The sequence below is a fragment of the Vanacampus margaritifer genome, chromosome 11 (genome assembly GCF_051991255.1).
Source record: "Vanacampus margaritifer isolate UIUO_Vmar chromosome 11, RoL_Vmar_1.0, whole genome shotgun sequence".
NCBI lineage: Eukaryota > Metazoa > Chordata > Actinopteri > Syngnathiformes > Syngnathidae > Vanacampus > Vanacampus margaritifer.
The window spans coordinates 18,747,024-18,764,915 of NC_135442.1; the positions used below are offsets into that span (position 1 = coordinate 18,747,024).

The 17,892-nt window shown below is 44.0% G+C and overlaps 3 protein-coding genes and 1 non-coding gene across 6 annotated transcripts; 1 reads left to right on the forward strand and 3 right to left on the reverse strand.

Moving 5' to 3' along the window:
* The first annotated feature begins 35 nt into the window (after positions 1-35).
* On the forward strand, positions 36-8,937 carry lcmt2 (leucine carboxyl methyltransferase 2). Of its 3 annotated transcripts, none has more exons than XM_077579712.1 (14): positions 36-182; positions 268-392; positions 1,228-1,309; positions 1,401-1,584; positions 1,646-1,802; positions 2,042-2,231; positions 2,577-2,684; positions 2,930-3,017; positions 3,100-3,318; positions 3,382-3,612; positions 3,690-3,787; positions 5,209-5,396; positions 5,585-5,720; positions 5,799-8,937. In XM_077579712.1, the coding sequence occupies exons 1-14, from the start codon at positions 144-146 to the stop codon at positions 6,012-6,014; spliced, it is 2,061 nt and encodes a 686-aa protein (XP_077435838.1). In that variant the 5' UTR covers positions 36-143; the 3' UTR covers positions 6,015-8,937. The 3 variants fall into 3 exon arrangements, with proteins under 3 accessions (XP_077435838.1, XP_077435839.1, XP_077435840.1); XM_077579713.1 differs by having other exon boundaries at positions 1,401-1,509; XM_077579714.1 differs by having other exon boundaries at positions 42-182; positions 249-392.
* trnar-acg (transfer RNA arginine (anticodon ACG)) lies at positions 653-725 on the reverse strand. Its single transcript has one exon. It is a non-coding gene; the product is annotated as a tRNA-Arg (tRNA).
* Positions 6,742-8,118, reverse strand: crygs2 (crystallin, gamma S2). Its single transcript, XM_077579716.1, has 3 exons — positions 7,959-8,118; positions 7,447-7,689; positions 6,742-7,151 (listed from the first exon to the last, which is right to left on the reverse strand). Exons 1-3 carry the CDS (start codon positions 7,965-7,967, stop codon positions 6,879-6,881), a joined length of 525 nt encoding a protein of 174 aa, XP_077435842.1. The 5' UTR covers positions 7,968-8,118; the 3' UTR covers positions 6,742-6,878.
* On the reverse strand, positions 8,488-17,892 carry tbccd1 (TBCC domain containing 1). The gene is made up of 9 exons (XM_077579715.1): positions 17,710-17,892; positions 17,048-17,112; positions 16,708-16,974; positions 14,339-14,497; positions 14,084-14,200; positions 13,761-14,010; positions 13,494-13,680; positions 11,101-11,616; positions 8,488-10,084 (listed from the first exon to the last, which is right to left on the reverse strand). The coding sequence occupies exons 1-9, from the start codon at positions 17,747-17,749 to the stop codon at positions 9,886-9,888; spliced, it is 1,800 nt and encodes a 599-aa protein (XP_077435841.1). The 5' UTR covers positions 17,750-17,892; the 3' UTR covers positions 8,488-9,885.

Below are 17,892 nucleotides of genomic sequence, written 5' to 3' on the forward strand. Positions count from 1 at the left end.
CGAGGGCGCTGCATGGATGGCACAGAAGCGGTCAACGGCGAGCCCGAGTGACTGATTTGAACTGTTTTCCACACATCCATAGAGAAATGTGTAAAATGTGTACGTCATAGTATTTTAAAGCAACGTGAGAGCTAACAGGAGACATGACTAACAGAAAGAAGCAGAAGGGTTCAGACACCGCGGTGAGGTTCTTTACACTGACTGGACTTAAACAGACTTGAATGTAGGATTTGTGATGTCTTGTGAAGTTCTTCTTGGGCTCTTCAGGTGCAAGGGACCAATGACAACAGCGTGGTGAGTAAAGTGTCTGCTGCAGCTCATGGCTACTTCCAAGATTGCTTCCAGCAGCACTTCGTGCGCAAAGTGGCGAGGAGATCTCCACTCATTAACAGGTTAACAATGCTGCCCTTCTTGTCGGTCAACACACAACACATTCATGTATGCTCGGACACGATTGCCGTAACAAATTAATGTCCTGCCTGCAGTGACATGTGATGTCTCGATGTCAAATGCTTAGAATAGTATGCGAAATGTACACGGTAAGGCACTTGAAGAGTTTTACAATAAGTTGCTTGATAACGAACGCATTGTGGAACGATTCCGCTGCGCACTTACATCATCGAGTGCAGTATATTTAGAATAAAAAGATGATCGAGCTAGCCAGGAGTCGAACCTAGAATCTTCTGATCCGTAGTCAGACGCGTTATCCATTGCGCCACTAGCCCTACGAATTGAGGGTTTGTTGTTCCGTACAACTCTGCGATGGAATATCGGTGTCCGGTATTTTACTTGCTTTCTGATATTTCATCCACGAAAATTAGGATTTCTCCACTACAAGCAATGTATCTTTGTTCATTTATGTACCAGCGACATATATTCACACTTAGAATAATTAAATACTCTTTGAATTAAGAATTAAATGCTCTTTGACTAGTTAGGTACAATTTATAACCCGTGTATCACCTTTTGCCATTCATGTGATTGATAAAAACTGGTGGGCTTAATTCATGTACCTCAAACGCATAATGATACACTCAGAATGCCGTTTTTAGAGTAGTGGGGCGAATAGACTTGACATCAGATTGACGTCACTTCGCCTTTAAATCACTGTAGTTATATAACAGCATTTATTATTGTTATTTTATTATTAATGTTATCAGTAAAGTTGTTATTAAAATGTATGCACCTTTCAGTAAAACATACAATGTTATGTTACATACTATGTAGGGGCTACTATGTTCGCTGGAGAGCAGTGGAGTACTGTATGCGGACTTTCCTGCAAGTCACACAACATTGTGCCAAGAGACAAGCAAGTTAACTGTTACTTAAATCTAGCACTTTTTTTTTTTTACAGCCACGCATAATAATGATAATATGACATATTTTTCTGTCTTTTGTAGATTCTGTCTCTGGGTGCAGGTTTCGACTCTCTTTATTTCCGCCTGTATGGAGATGCAGCACTCAGCAAGGCCGTCGTGTTTGAAGTCGATTTCCCAGACGTGACTCGGCGTAAGGCGGCTCTGATCCAGTCCAACGTGTCGTTGTCGGGAATGCTGGACTCTCACCATGTACTTTCTTCAACAGGTGAAATACTCCAGTGACATTTTACAGGTTTTGCTACATAGCTAATCATGTGTGTCTGTAGGACCTGTGTACGTGTCGAGCAGTCAGTACTTCCTGCTAGGGGTGGATCTGCGACATGATGCCCATGTAGAAGAAGCTCTACTAAAGGCAGGACTGGATCCAACTGCCCCCACTCTGATTCTTTCCGAAGTGGTGCTCACCTACATGGAAACACAACAGTAACATCACAAATAGTGCTTTTTTATTTTGGGGATTTTACCTCAATAACTAGGAACTTTTGGCCATCTGCTAACTGCATTTCCAACTGAAGTTGCAGGAAATTTTTGTTTTTGGTTCCTAGAACTAAAAAGTCCCAGTCCGGCTAAAGATCTGTGATGTTTGAGATAGTGTCTCATACTTTTGATGAGTCCAATTATGGCTATCGCAGTCATAATTCATGAACATTATTTTCCTCCAGGTCAGACGACATCATCAGTTGGGCAGCGAAGCTATTGCACCAGTCTCTCTTTGTGATGTACGAGCAGATCCATCCACAAGATCCGTTTGGTCGCATCATGCAGGAGCATTTCCTGAAACTGAATTCCACTCTGCACGCAATCCGACAATATCCCGACACTGATGCACAAAGGCAGAGGTTCCTTGACAAGGCCGGTATTTGCAGAATTACTTTGCCAGATATCCTTGAAAAATACGCAAATGTTCATCAGTTCATTCAAGATCATTTTTAATACTGCACCAGGAAACATTATGTGCTTTGCTAGGTGCTGCTGCTTTGGTTAGCAATATCGTTCAAATGACGAGTTAATACTTTTATGGACGTATTTTGCAAACAGAGATACTGCAATCAATGTTACTGTTGAATGAGACACCTTAATTGGATTGTGCAGTTGGAGTGGCAACCACTATTTGGGGAAATACAATTATTTTATTTATTTACCTCCATTAGTGTTGATTTAATGAGTTTGTGTGTGTGCTGTTTTTGTTGTATTCAGGGATGGGAACAATGTGTGTGTTTGGATATGAACGAGTTCTTCCTCAGGTTGATTCCTGATGACGAGAGACGCCGAGTGGAACGTTTGGAGCCTTTTGATGAGTATGAGGTCAGTTTTAGTGATGAGATAAAAAAAAAAAACTTTGACCGAACATTTTTGAAAAATAATCTTATTGCAATCCTCCCTCCCCCAATACTGTTATTGCGTTTTAAACAGCAATCTTTTTTTTTCAAGCTTCTAAAATAAAGCGAAATGAACCCTGAATTAACATGAGAGTTTATTTATCTATCTTAATTTTAATTGTTAATTTACAAAACACTTTGACTTGCAGTGATATCTCGTCTATTTGTCAGGAGTGGCACCAGAAATGCTCGCACTACTTCATCCTCACAGCATCTCGAGGTTCTCTCACAGCACAAGCTCTGCTAGTCCATCCTGAAGGTGTTCATTGCTTTTACTTCATCCTCTTACCTGTTTTATCTGAAATCTGCTACTGCAGTTGTGCTTTTGTTCTACCTTTCAGCGCCACTCCAGTGCCCATCGTGGGGCTCCACCGGCCTCGTCGTGAAAACAGAGCCAGTTTGTGTGGAGGGCTTTGGGATGGCCTCCACGTTGTTGGGCGGAGGACACGTCCTGCTCACTGGTGGCTCCTGCAGGACTGGCCGAGGGGCTCCGAGTCGAGTTGTGCGTCAAGGCCTTGAAGGCTGGAAATCTGTCCGTGCCAAACCGTCAGCCCATTCCAGTGAGTACATCGGAAGTTTTGGCTCATTAAGGTTCATTGGCTAAACTAAAACCTTTCCACCAGGTGTTCGTCTTTACCACAGTGTTACTTCTATTTCTGGGGGAGCCGCTGTGATATACGGAGGACGGTCGTCTCCCGTCAAGCCAATCAGAGGCCTTCTCAAAGTCACCCTCCATCTTGAAGGTTCACCTGGTCCTGAGGATGTAGTTAACCTTCGTGAGGAGCGGATGGAGTGTACAGGTGCTCATCCACCACTCAGATGGAGACACTCTGCCACTCTGGTCTCTCATGAAGGTATAACCTTGGAGAGGTTTTTATGTATTTTCCTTTTTTAAATGATACCAAAAGCGAACTTGTTTGTTTGTATATAGGAAAAGACTTCTTGTTTGTCTTTGGCGGAAAAAATGAGTCTGAAACAGTTTTGGGTGACGGCTATTTCCTGGATCTGGATCAGCAACACTGGACTGAGGTAGTGATTGTTGTGTTAATAAACATAATTTTCATCAAGATTTACCAGAATAATCTCATGCATGTGATCGGATAATAATGTGTGGTAAAGCAACTAAATATCCAAGTTACTGTAAATAGTAGTCATGGTGGCAATGCAATTACTTTTGACCTTGCAAATTAATATTATTATGGGACTGCTGAAAGCAGCACATATTACTCTCCACCCTAGAAAATCCCCAGATTTTTCCGCAAAAATGCGGCCCGTACCGTAGATCGCACCGGGACAAATGAGGTATCAAACGATGCGGCTCGATCTGACTCGGTGCGGCATTACTTTTCTAGGAATTCCGAGTTACCATGGCGAAGCAATTCCCAAAAAACTCCCATAGGAAATGAATGGAGAAAGGGGGGACAAATTACAGATCATGCACCTTTTTCCAAGACACGCTGCGCGCATACGTTGTCCGACCGATATGAATTTTAGCTCATTTTGTATCAATTTTTCCCATCTTTAGCTCAGTGTCGAAATTTATTTTAAGGAATGAAAGCTCTCCCCCCTGTGCGGGTTCAAAGACAGTGAGTGAAATAGCCTTCTATTACACTCTGTGGAGCAATTAGGCTTTGAGTGGCGGGAACCCAAAAAATATATTTCCAAAAGTCAAAAGTTTCACTTCAACTCGTCACCATGGCCACAATCTTTGCTCACTAGACATCAAATTCTCACATTTTGTAGTGACAAGTCTCTTCTTTCAGACAAACTAACTTTTATTTGGCTAAGGTGTCATTTAGTACCTTTATTTTCACTTTAAGCGAGGAGAAGTCGGACTAACTCGCCTATCTTTTCCATGTTAAATTCGCCTCCTTTTTCCTCTTCATTTTGGATAAATCATAAGTTTTCAACCTGCTCTCATTTGGTCATTTTTCATCCGATTAAAAAAGTGAGAACATGCTCGCGTTCCCCAAACCCTTGCCGTTCTAACGAGCCATTTCTTGAATCTGCATCTTGAACCGTTAAGTCGTGAGAGGCTTTTGTTCGAGGTGTGCGTCTCTCATACAATATCAATGGAATGTGGGTGCGTGACGTCTCCAAGTCAAATGTGTGTGCGTGAAAAGTGCATTTTTCTTTAAGGGACAGTGAGATACTTTTAGTTGATGTTGATTATCGTTAACTTCCACATTTCTTGACCGATTCCAGTCGTTTAAATTTTAAACTGTTCAGCTCATTTACAAGTCAGCAGTCCCATTCAAAATTTCCGCGAGAATTTGTCTAGTCTTAATATGCAGTGCACCTTCTATGAGAAACAACTTGTCATGCTCTATCACTGCATTTGACTTGTAAGATTTAAATCCATGCATCATAATAAGTGAGTAATTTTAATACAGTTTTTAATAAGACACCCTGCCTTAGATTATTTTCAATATGCAATGCAATTCTTTTAGGTGACAGTAGATGGTGCTGCTCCAGAGGCCCGCCATTCCCATTCAGCCTGTTCCTACCAGGGAGGGCTGGTGCTGTTCGGAGGGCACGGAAGACGAGGGGAGCCCCTGGGCGACATCGTGGTGATGAAGCCAAATAAAAGAGGCTTCTGCTGGGAGAGGGTAGATGTTCAGCCCCCTCCTTGTCCAAGGTGGGTTCCTCACAGTTGCATATTGTCGTCCTCTACAAATAATGGCCTAGATCACGGGTCAGCAACGGGTCAGTTATTTATGGCCAATGCTAAGGAGGGAAAGTCATACATAATAATATTGGCCAAGCAGTCAAGTCGGCTGGGATAAAACGGATAAAACATTCTGAACTCACTGAACTGTCCTGTAGATATTCGCATGGTGCCCATGTGATTGGCGATCACCTGATTGTAGTGGGCGGAGTTTGGCTGCATTCGGATGGCGTGCCGGGAGTGGCCGTGATCAACCTTTCCAGGCGATGCAGCGTCGAGTTTAGTCTGGTCACGGTGAGTTCAAAGTGCTTCAAACCTGATTTCACATTATGGATTTGTCTGGAATCTCACTGGTGCTTGTCCTGCCTTCAGACCTCAGTGCCGTGGCCTCTGATGTTGCATTCCTTCTGCTGCGAGTTGATCCAAAAGGACGCACAGCTGATCCTGATTGGCGGAGGAGGGAACTGTTTCTCCTTTGGGACCCATTTCAACCCTCAACTTGTCACCGTGGACCTCGGCCCGGCACTGACAGCAACTGATCAAACTTCAAGGTGTTCCGATTCGACCAAGCAAGAGTTTGTTATCTAACTTGAATGTTTGCAAAAATACACAGACAATCAGAGTATCTGGGTAGCCTTTTATTTGATCAATCTCAGTTCCAAACTTGTTACTTCCTGCCTTGGATCAAAGCCTTATCATCAAGCCAGGGTTAGGGTTTTGAGCCTGGGTTACGGTTTAAAACAAAGATTATGTTTACATAGGAGGGTTTGTCACAGGTTAAATTTTCAAAGTAGGGTTCAAAATAGGATTTGGGTTTCAAGTCAGAGATTTTAAATTGCAATTTGAAGCTAAGGTTCATTTTTTTGAAGGCTGGATTTGAGTTTTGAGTTAGGGTTTTAAATTGGGGTTTCAAACTACAGTTAAAATTTCATCAAAGTAGGGCTTCAAATTGGCATGTCAAGATAAATTTAAGGTTGGATTACTGTTTTAAATGTAGGGGTTTGAGCTTTGTTATGGTATCAAGCAAGGGGTTAGCATTTCAATTAGTAGTTTCAAAACATGGTTAGGGTTTCAAGACAGGGTTAAGGTTTTTAAAGTAAGCTTTCAAGCTAAAGTCTGGGTTTCAATTTAGGGTTAAGGTTATGGTTTCATTCCAGGATTAAGATTTCAGGTTCAAACTGGGGTTTAATAAAGCCAGGGTTAGACTGGTTTCCATTCACTTTGAATATGAATGGAAGGATATACAGTACATGAACCAAACTGTTGAATGTTTGCAAAACTAGACGGACAAACTTCAAAATCCAGGACAAATGTGTCTGCTTTCTGGACAGGCTTTTATTTTGTTGACCTCAGTTCAAAATCTTCTCATTTCCTGTCATGGTTCATAGTGTAGCATGATGTTGATTGCGTGGCGTGGGTTAGGGAGGGGGTGAGCAGTTAAGGTAGGTGGACTCATTCAGTGAAGCGCCTGAAGGATTGGACCGCAGCACTGGCCGCGCCCCAGTCGCCGGGCTTGCGGTACTCGCCCTTCTCCAGGAAGTACTGGCGGCCGCGGTAGTTTGGGTGCTCGTAGAACACCCACCAGCCGTCGAAGACCTTGCACGAGTTCACCTCCCTCCAGCGGAACTTCTCCAGGAGAGAGGGGCAGTCCTCCGTGGCCTCGAAAGCCTTGCCCCCAAAGTCGGCCTTCTCGTAAAGCTGCATCTTGTAGAGACCCCCGCTTGTCTGGAATGACAGCGGGAAAGGGAGGCTTAGATTGGCCGGAGATACGCAATCAATCGTATATGGTGGGCCTTATCAAAGTTGATTGATTTTTGGCCTGTTTGACTGGTGGTGACCCTGAATGTAGCTGCAGGCGTTAGGTTAGCTGGACAAAAGTATTCACTAGCTGTACATAAATAGAGGTACAGTCAATTGTACAAAACAAGATTTTATACTTACTTCCATCACTGCATTTGCATAATAACTTCTTTCAAGTCCTACATGTGAAAGCGGGTACAACAATTGTGCTGGCACTCACAAAGTGGATCATCTTGCAGGAGCTGAGGCGGTCGTTGAGGCCCATCCAGCGCTGGTACTCCGGGTACTCGCCCCGGGTCAGGACGTATTGGTAGCCCAGATAGTTGGGCCGCTCGTATACCACCCAGGCGCCACTTTCCACGCGGATGGAGTTGCAGCGACTCAAGTAGGTGTGGAAGTCAGAGCAGTCGCTGTCACACTCATACCGGCGACCCTGGAAGTTCTTGTCCTCGTAGAAGACGATCTGCGGGATCAGACAATGTTTAACATTTCCTACAGTAAAATTCGAAAATGTTGCCAATGGAGTTCTCCATCTGAGCTGACTCAAGTCAAAAGGAATCACCAGTCCCACTCTAATGTAAATGGATCCCAAGCCAGCTATGGTAACCACTACACTATGAGTGGCATCTCCAAGAATGGCAAATTGCCTGTCCAAATAGGTTTTTAATCCCAAGACCCAGTCGGGAATACAGATTTAAATGCCATTTTTTGTGTAGCTTTGCCTCAACTCACCCTGCCCATCTTGGATAAAATGTTGCGGCGTAGCCTGTGATGGTGGCGGTTTTCGGTGTTTGCCCTGAGGTCTCGATGTTGCACTGAGACCTCAAGCGCTCCCTTTTATAGCCCTGCCTCGCCATGTTGGGAAGCGCCAACAGTGGGAGGCAAACAGGGGAACAATCGCTTTGTCATGAAAAGGAGATCCAAAAATTGAGTCAGTGATTCTAGCGCTATTCAGTTTTTCCAGAAAAGCGAGGAAGGATTACGGCATAATGAATGCCCGGGCATGGTAAGCGTCCAATGACCCCACTTGTGCACTGGCTGCGTCCAGCGCCTGCCCTCCCCTCACCATATCACTCACACGTGCCAGCTACGCCGGGTTGCCCCCACCTGGCAAGGGAGGAGCTGCCAACTCAGGACTTATTTCTGCCTTGTGGATACATCCAGACACTGCCCTGTGACACCAGTTATTTACGGCATACTTCTTTAAATATCACTCAAACTGATGTGTATTATTCCAAATTTGAATATTGCACAAGACGCATACACGAAATGAGCATCTTTATTGTTTTCATGAGCAAACATAATGTTTAAAAGCTGCATAGAAGAGTCAGACAGCAGCATTCATTCATTGTTTTACAACAATCATCTCCAGTGCAATAACATGACAGGTTGTTTTATAGTGGCTCACTATGTACACAAGAAACTAACATTTTAAACAAGGAGGCCTTTAAGATGAATGAAAATATACAAATGTAATACACATGGTAATTCTAGTGACTGTTAGAAAAATATACTTTGAAGCACATGAGGTTGGTTGGCACGAGTGACTGAATCAACACTTTCATATTCACAAAGTCAATATTAGGATCTGCAAAGTCACATTTAAAGGGACATTTGATGGGGATGAACATTATATGTTATAATATGTATGTATGTATGTACTAGGTCTGTAGGTAAATATGTCAACATTAAAAATCTCCCCCCACGAAAATTTCAACAGTGATTTAATGCGATTTCTATTGCTGTATTACATTTCACATCTTTTGTCCCACCCACTTTTTGGGCACGGCCAACATCAACAACAGAAGGAGGCATGCATCATAATGTTTCCTGGCTTGTTTTGTCACATTCATGCAGCTATACTGGCCGCCGGAGCAAACGCTGGCTTCTGTCCGGCCAGAAGTAGATGGAAGCGCTCTCTGTGGCCGCTTCAAGAGCGTCGACTGTCGGCTAGCAAGCTGCACGACAACCCCCTGGAGGTTGCACGGCCAAAGTTAGACTTGAAAAATCAAGCACACCCACGTGTGTCGGCAGTGTGGATACGTGGTGCATAAAATGTATAGGTGGATGGTGTTTGAAAAATTTGGACTATATTGGAATTCTGACGGGGTAAATTTGAGTTTATTACTGATTCAGCCGAAACAAATTGATATTGAAAATGCATGCTAATATTATTTTCCTGATTAAAAAACAAAATGAGAGTTTGAGTGAAAAATGGGCCATCCCAACTGTATGATCCCTTTATTCCTAATAATAAAATTCAGACATGCAAAGTCAAGGGTGGGAAACCATTTTCCTATCAGCCATTTTAGCTTTTTAAGTCCTCTGAAGGCTACAATAACTTAAAAATGTTTGAAAATTCTTGGTATTATGAGCATTTGTGGATCTAATGTTTTATTTTAGATTTTGGTGGAGGTCTGCGCTCTCAGTACTAGTCTTGCATTTATAAAATTCATCAAAACTGCTGAATTTACTGGATTACCCGTAATTAGTTTGAATGCAGAAAACAGAATGTAGTCTACACAAGTGACCAGTCACGAACACATTGAAACAACAACGGCACCTTGGATTCAAGTTTAATTTCTACATATTTAGGACACAAATGTCTATGATTACTTTTTCTTTTAAATTAATACCACTAAAGTGCAAGAAAAACAACTCAACAAGCCATAGGCGACTGTCCCGCCGCTTCTCCTGTCTTCATGTATGTGTCGTTTTTCGCCGGCTCGCCGTTGGAGACCTGCATGGAGGGCACAGGAGGCGGGATCAGGCTATCCAGTTCTTGCCTGTGTCCCGTCTCCATAAGCCACTCGTGGAACTTCGCCTCCACCAGTTCCTGGAACTTGGAACTCTGCTCCCTACAGAAAGAAACAACACATTTTAGAAGTGAACAAAAGAAGCAAGCTCGTTTCATATATTACTCACAATAGTTGAAAAGCCACACTATAGAGACCAATCACTTTTTCTTATATAGGAGAGTTATTTGTTTTCACTTTTATTTTTGCCGGTAGAACTGGCTTGCATTGGCCCCACCAAATGCAAGATAGGTGTTGGGAGTATGCACCCACTGCCACCTACAGGACTGGAGTGGAAACGCACATAACTGCCTTTAAAAGTTGACTTTTTGCCTTTTTTTTGCGGATCGCTTTTCTGTGCAGATAGCACCAATAAGAAATGAGTGGGGTGAGTCAATTGATGCTCTCTGTCAAGTTTTATTTAAAAGGGGGTCCAGGGATCATGACGTCCGACATACGGCAGTTCACTCTCACGAACAACACGTGATGAGCTAATTTGCGTAAAGTACATCGTCATGCGACACAGGAAGACACACTCAGTTACCAGAACCACTATATCTGCTTTCATTTGTTGAAGTGGTTTTCATGCAAATATCTCACGTAATAACTACTTTAGTTGAAGTGGAGAAGTGTAGGTTGTGGCCAGTGTCGTCGTGTGTATATAAGTCAAACATTGTATTATTACTCTGTCCAGTCTGGGTCATGGTGAGTTCAGAGTCCCTCGAGCAATAGTGACACACTACTGTTACCATTCGCATTAGCTAACCTTGTTATTGACTGCTGGCTTCAATTGTCCATCCAAACACTACAGTCAGGCAATGGAAAAATACAACTAGCTACTACACAGTTGGTGTATGCTAACGTTATTTGTTTAGGATTTAATGTACATGAGCCGTTACAAAATCTGCATTAGGCAGCTTTACTTTAGGTAAGAGGCATGATAGACGCTAGCCTGGACTGGTTGTCAGCCAAAGGCAGATTATTGAAAATATAAATAAATAATGTTTTATTATTTAATGAATGAATGTAATTTCTCCCATGGTTGGTTAATAATAATAATAATAATACATGCCACTTACTTGTTCAGCTGGGCATCCATGACAGTCTTCTGCCATCTTTGTATCCTCTTCTGCTTGGCATCGAGTGCCGCCTGATAGCGGGGCTCCAACCCCCCAGGCACCTCGCACGTGTCCCCTTTCATATGGAAAGGCACCACCAGCATGTGGAACTCCTCTGGGGGCAGGAGGCGGTAGCAAGCCGGGTCCGGGTTTGCGGAAGGCTTTACAGGGTCAGTCCCTAGCAAGAGGGGCTGGTCCCACAAGTTGGGGACCACCGCCAGCCCTACGCTGGCCATGTGGTCCTCTAGGGAGGGGTAAAAGGTATGGAAGGGGCCCAGAGTGATGTCAGCGTTGCCGGGCAGAAGCACAGGGCGTGTGGGCGTCATGGCGTGGAGTGTGCAGTGGGACGAGGCCCCGATGACCATCCTGCCCGCTGCGCACACCACACGTACGTTGTGGCAGCAGTGCATATGCACACTGGTCTCCACTGGACCCAGAACCACTGTGCAATCTCTGCACTTGTCCACACTGACCGACCTGGGGAAAGACCAAAATGGTAAATAGAAGGAGTGTTAGGAAAAAAATAGATTCTGCAATATATTGCGATATTACAGCGCGCAATTCTCAAATCGATTCGATATGCGGCCGAATCGATTTTTAAACATCAATTTTTTATGGGAATATTCAACAAAATGTCTTACTTAGGGTTAGGATTAACACATTAAGCGAGGAAGAATGTTATATAAATGGAACATTAAGCCGTAATATTTTATTTCAGTGCTGTTCAAACATGAAACAGACTGCAGCCTGTTTGTTAAATGCAGTGGCTCAGTTATAAGCCTGAATTTTCAGATAAATTAATACATTTTCATTCAAATCGTACAGTGTACATGTACAATTTTACTGATTAGTATTTTCTAAATTCGAGTTAAAAAAAAAATATCGCAATAATCAATTTATAGATTTGCATCGGGATTAATCGAATCGAATCGTGACCTATGAATCGTGATACGAATCGAATCGCCAGGTACTAGGCAATTCACACCCCTAGTAAATAGGAATCAGATCTGGATTAAAGGCAACATTGTATCTTCTGACTGTAAACACATTTTTACTCACACTGAATAAGACTTGAGAATAATAAGTATGTTTGAAATTGGATTTTACACAACAACAAGAAATTGCTGCCAAATGTAAAATCCGGATCAGGTTCGGATTATCTACTGATCGCATAAACATAAAAATGTTTCAACACAGATTGAATGAGATTTGTCTGAGAAAATGTGCATGGTTTAAAGGGGAAGTCAACCCCAAAAGTTTCTTTATGTTCTATGCAGCCCCACTAGTCAAAAGCTGATTAATATTGCATTTGTGGAATAAGAGTAAAGCAGCAAAATCCACCCAAACTCATTCATCTCAGGGGCGGCCATTTTGACAATTGCTGTCGACTGAAAATATGACATCTGAATTGCTCAGGGGTCTCAGGTAATGACAAATCATGGCTCACCTTTTTTCTGAAGCCGAGTTGTGATTGATTGTTATCTGAGCCCAGACCAACTGTGATGTCGTTTTCGGTAAACAGCATGCAATAAAATGGCCGCCTCCTGAGATTGATAAAAATGGGTGGATTTTGTTGCCTTATATTCCATAATTTTATATATATATATATATATATATATATATATATATATATATATATATTTTTTTAACTATTATAAAAAATATATATATATAAATCAAATACATGGTTTTTACTGTATTATATTTAAAAAAAATAAATACTTTTTAAATTTGTTATTTCACCAAGATAAGGATTTTCACCAAAATTGGCTAAAAGAGTGTGTCCATAATAGAAAACAAATTTTCAAGATACACTCAATACTTAAAAAAAATATACTTGCATAAAAAAAAAAAAATCTGTGAAAATGGTTCTACTGACATGCATCCATCCATCGCTGGCATCGGGCCAAAACCTCCAATGTCACAATTTGGCATCATATTCTTTCACAAATCCATTATTATTACTAGTGAACAATCTAAAGCATTGAATATGATTTGCTGTTTTTGACATCAAAATGTCAATGGTTTTGTGGTCTCCTGATGATTTTGGAGGTACGGGGATTCCCGTCTGACAGCAAGTGATATATATTGGCTGTATACAATACTGTATTGCTGTAGAAGACAAAACTGACTGACTACATTACTGTATATTCATTGTGTAACTATTTTGTACATTAGGTTACCATGTTTATGTAGTGCATGGATATATTTTTTTCTCAATTTACAAACAAAAGGAGCAGTATGAAAGTGGTTGTGAAATTTTCACTCCACTCATTGAACATTTTCTTTTTCAATGTCCAGCCTTTCAAGCATCTGACTTGTGTCATGGGAGTTGCGAATGGATGTTAGTTCACCTGAGAGGAGAAAGAAGGTAGATGAAGGCATTAGAGCATCGGTGGATCTTAATGTTGGCTCCCGTCATCTTGTCAGAGGTCTTAGCCAGGGTCTGTTTACAGACTTTAGACATGAGCACCATCTTGCTACCTGCTGGGGCCATGTGGGTGTTTCGGACAATCATGGCAGACTTCAGAGTCCCCTCCACTAGATACAACAAGAAAGGTAAAGTAAAAAGTTAGGAGAAAGCTTCAAAGGAGGAGATTTGGGTATTTTTAAGAAGGTACCTTGTTGGGCCCAGGCTAGCTTCTTCTTGGAGCGTAGGCAGGACGTTATCCCAAAGGGATTGAGGGTGAGGTTATGTTGAAGACAGGAGATGAGCTGGTGCCGAGGGAAGGAATGGCTGAGCGCAGAGTAGCCCGCCTGCATTTGGAGTGGACATTTAGTCAGCAACTTATGAACGGGTTGGACAGTCCTTCCCGGGTGCACCCAACCCTCAAGGAGCAGGCCCAGGCTGCGCACGGCCTCAAGGGAGATCTGGGAGCAGACAAGGCACGGGTCAGTTGTCGCTAACTTGCTGTGAGCCATCACGAGCAGGTAGTCCACACACCTGACAGTCACGCGGGACCATACCAGACTCTGACAGTTGGTCCGGCTCCACCAGCAGATCCAAAAGCTCCTCAAGGTGGCTCTGCATATAGGACAGGTGGGCCTGGTCGTCCCAGTTCTACTGAACAACCACCAAATAAATAATGCATTCTGTTTTGACCACTTTTGTTCTTATTGTGTGTCTGAGAAGAAGTCTGTGTCTTGTTGGATATTGTTCAATGTTCTAAGTGAGTGTGTTAAAGTACATGAGGTTGACCTTGTTCTGGGAGCTGGTCTTGGCCTCGCGTTCCGATGGAGATGGCGAGCGTGTGCGATGGCTGGGCCACTCCTCACCAATGAGCGATTTACGCAGAGACACGCGGTTCAGCTGTTGAATGTGGAGGAAGAGGAGGAACTGCAGCGTGTCCACAGACCTCTAGGGAGCAAAGAAACTACTAAATTTTTTCTTCTTTTTTTTCTTGAGAGCTCACTAGCTCAGTATTGTTCATTCGGTAATTTTACCGATCCGACATGTCATCATCGTTGCTCTCTCTCTTTTTTAAAATTGTTTATTTTGTATGTGTTTAAGTATGTGCGGGTGTGTGTGTGTGCGTACTCATTAATTCACCTAAAACCTATTAAAAATCCCATACCATTCACCTAAACCGAATACTTCAGAATCCAGCTAGTCGTGAGGTTGTCAGGAGACCCGAGGAAGGATCAAAGAAAAGAAAGGAAAGTGAAATACAGCACCGACCAGCCATCACCTACAACCCCAGAAACATCTAAATTCCAACAAATTAGGGAGACCTCAAGAGACCAAAGGAGAGACTGAGGAAAGGAAGGAAGGATAGATGAAGCAGAGTGAGATCCACAGACACCAGCCTCCACCGATTCAACGACCAGAGGAAGAAGCAGATTGTGTTTGAATTGCGATAGATGCTGGTGTGGTGGATCTGGCATGCATGAAAACCTCCACCAAAGAGGGGAGCCGTCGACCCCGGCTAGGACAGAGCAAGCACAACCCCCCAGGGCCCCCCAGGCCAAGGCATAACCCCCGGGCCCCGCAGGGGCCACCGGCCGGAGAGCAAACCCAGGAGCCAGGATCGCCCTCCACCCCAACACGGCCCGCGCCCCCAGCGGAACGCAGCAGAACGGGGCACAGCAGGTCCGCCAGGCACCCAACCGGCCCACAGCCCCTGCTCCCCCTGCCCCCCACTCACACCCGCAAGCCAGCCCCAGCCGCCCCCAAAAAACCCCGGACCCCCCCCAGCCCCCCGACCCCACCAATCGCCAGCCCCAGCCGCCCCCAAAAAACCCCGGACCCCCCCCCCCCCCCCCAGCCCCAAACAAGCGCCCCGACCCCACCAATCGCCAGCCCCCTAAACCCCGGGGACCCCACGCACCCAGGCATCGGTGCCGGAGAGGGGCGGACAGCGTAGCGGCGAGGGCACCCGCGCCCACCCCACCTCCAGCCGCGTGGTGGGACGGAACACTGGGGGCGAAAGGGGTGATGGGAGCACCGGAAGACGGGGAAAGGCCCCGGTCGTGAAAGCTAACCCTGTTACTGAGTTCGCCAGCTCGCCAACTGGAAAACTCTACCCTAACACCGTGGATGTGACCCGACCCAGTGTATATACTGTACAAGTGTGTGTGTGTGTGTGTGTGTGTGTGTGTGTGTGTGTGTGTGTGGTGCATTAAAACTAGGAGCAGGTGAGATGGAGCAGAGGGAAATTATATCCCCCCGCTCTGATTCACCTGCCTCCCAGACGTGTCAGTGAGTGTATGTGGTGCATTAAAAAAAAAATAGGGGGGCGTGGTGGCGCGGCGGGGATACGGATGGGGGACCGCAGCACTGCTTAATACTGCGGTCTACCCCAATCGATGGCACCCCACCCTGACACACCCGCCCCCGCCAGTTGTGGGGTGCATTAAAATTGGAGGGGAGTTGTTGGGCGAAGACGATGTCTCTACCCTACCCCACCACCCAAACTACAAGGTGCATGGCCTAGTGAGTGACATCAGGAGCTGGAGTTGGCCTGGCCAGTCATGGTTCAATGTGAGTGTTCTCATTGTGTATGTGTGTTCGACTGTCCCATGTGTTTTTCCTGTGGTTCTCTTTGCTCACATGCAGCAGCATTAGAGTATGATGAATCTTCCATTTTTTGTTTCACTCACTGAAGCAGTTATTTACGATAGTACAGTATTATCATTTTAATTACCATACTGTCTTTTACATTGGACGCTAGACCCCCCCCCCCCCCAAAAAAAAAGTAGTCATATAGTTTAAGAAGAAGAAATTATTCCTTTTTTTTGCTACCATTTTTAGTGGCATACAAATTGTAAGTAACTAAATAAATAAACAATAATGGGAGGGATGTGTTGGAGTTGCGTTTCACACACTGCTGCGTTTTCCTTTTATATTGCAAAGCAAAGTAGAGCATTTACTGCTCTTCAGAAAAAAATCAATAAAACAATACACGATTGGCTGTGGATGCCGCGATATAGCTGGGGAGTCGGTGACTAAAAATAGATGTGTTCCATTTAGAAATCATGGGGCCACAAAGTCTGAACCACGATGTAGCACAGGATTACTATGTAACAATTATACATTTTAAAATTCTACCCCCAAAAATTTTTTGTTACCTCGTTCCTCTGATGGTCAAGCTCACTTTTGCTTGAACACTGCGAAAGACACTCTGCCCATTCCAGTCTGTCCCCGGGCGAATGGCCAGTAAAGAGGTCAAAAGTCTCAAAGTAGAGCCACGCCAGGTCTTCTGCTAGCTGCAGCTTCCCACATGCGATGTGCCTCCACATTGCCCAGGTCAAGGAGGGGAAGCAGCCATCGCGGGTGCGCACGTAGGTGGCCATCTTGCGAAGGTAGTGCAGGCCGAGCTTGGAGGAGGGGGCCACCTAATATGAAGAATCCCTCCTGAGTTATTTTGCTACTGTACACTGGACAACGTGTTTGATGGTGTAGGCATACCTGAAGAGAGCCCAGGAGGAAGGGCTCCATACGCGGCCATATGCTCACCTTGTCTGGATCGATGTCTGAGGAAACACAGGTATACAGTTTAGCAATGTACTAATAATTAGTGTGGTCTCAAGATGACTAAACGATGCAAAATGTGTAAGATTCACCTGCAAGATTTTAATGAACATGTGAACATTCTTAACTGTCAAGAAAAGTACCGTTAACTGTTTGCTAAAACTGACCTATTAGAAATAATCTTTACTGACAAAGGAGTCATTCAGATTTTTTTTTAATGTAAACTTATTTTGAGATTTCAGACTGCTGTATTTACCATCATACTTTTCAACATTTTTTAAGACTTATTCAAGACATTTGAACTCCTTATTTTAGATTAATTGATTAGTTAATTAAAACCCTGTTTAATCGACATAGTGATGACATAATATGCTGCCATGACAACCAGACTGCTGCCACATTCACCTGACTCATCACGTTGGTCTTTGTAGCACAACCACCGCTAAAACAAACGTTTCAATTTGTCGTCAAAACCGATTGCCTTGTCTTAAGAGACGAGGGACGCGTTTAACTCTCAAACAGGACATTTGTTTCTTCGCCGCCAACTTAGCCTAAAGTGAGGAATTAGGCCAAGCGAGGCTAACAAACGCAACTCCTACCTTCACCCGCCACTGACGGCCAAACGTTGGCTTGTTCCATCTCGGGGGGAGAACACCTCGTAGACAGGTCCGAATCATTCACGTGTTAAATGTTCGAAGGTTTGTTGAGAGATGAAGCCGAGCTGAACATTTCTGCTCTACTTCCTATTTGGCGCCCTCTTCCACTGTCTGCACTCTACTTCG

What these genes read in the sequence shown, in the direction of transcription:
- lcmt2 (XM_077579712.1), top strand. Translation starts at nt 144, where the DNA reads ATGACTAACAGAAAGAAGCAGAAGGGTTCAGACACCGCG. An exon ending in CCATGTACTTTCTTCAACAG is followed by an intron (nt 1,585 to 1,645) that starts GTGAAATACTCC and finishes GTGTGTCTGTAG; the next exon opens with GACCTGTGTACGTGTCGAGC. An exon ending in ATCAGCAACACTGGACTGAG is followed by an intron (nt 3,788 to 5,208) that starts GTAGTGATTGTT and finishes CAATTCTTTTAG; the next exon opens with GTGACAGTAGATGGTGCTGC.
- crygs2 (XM_077579716.1), bottom strand. An exon ending in CCTGCAAGATGATCCACTTT is followed by an intron (nt 7,152 to 7,446) that starts GTGAGTGCCAGC and finishes CTGTCATTCCAG; the next exon opens with ACAAGCGGGGGTCTCTACAA.
- tbccd1 (XM_077579715.1), bottom strand. Translation starts at nt 17,749, where the DNA reads ATGGAACAAGCCAACGTTTGGCCGTCAGTGGCGGGTGAAG. An exon ending in GCTAGCCTGGGCCCAACAAG is followed by an intron (nt 13,681 to 13,760) that starts GTACCTTCTTAA and finishes TGTTGTATCTAG; the next exon opens with TGGAGGGGACTCTGAAGTCT. An exon ending in TACCTTCTTTCTCCTCTCAG is followed by an intron (nt 11,617 to 13,493) that starts GTGAACTAACAT and finishes GTCTTTCCCCAG; the next exon opens with GTCGGTCAGTGTGGACAAGT.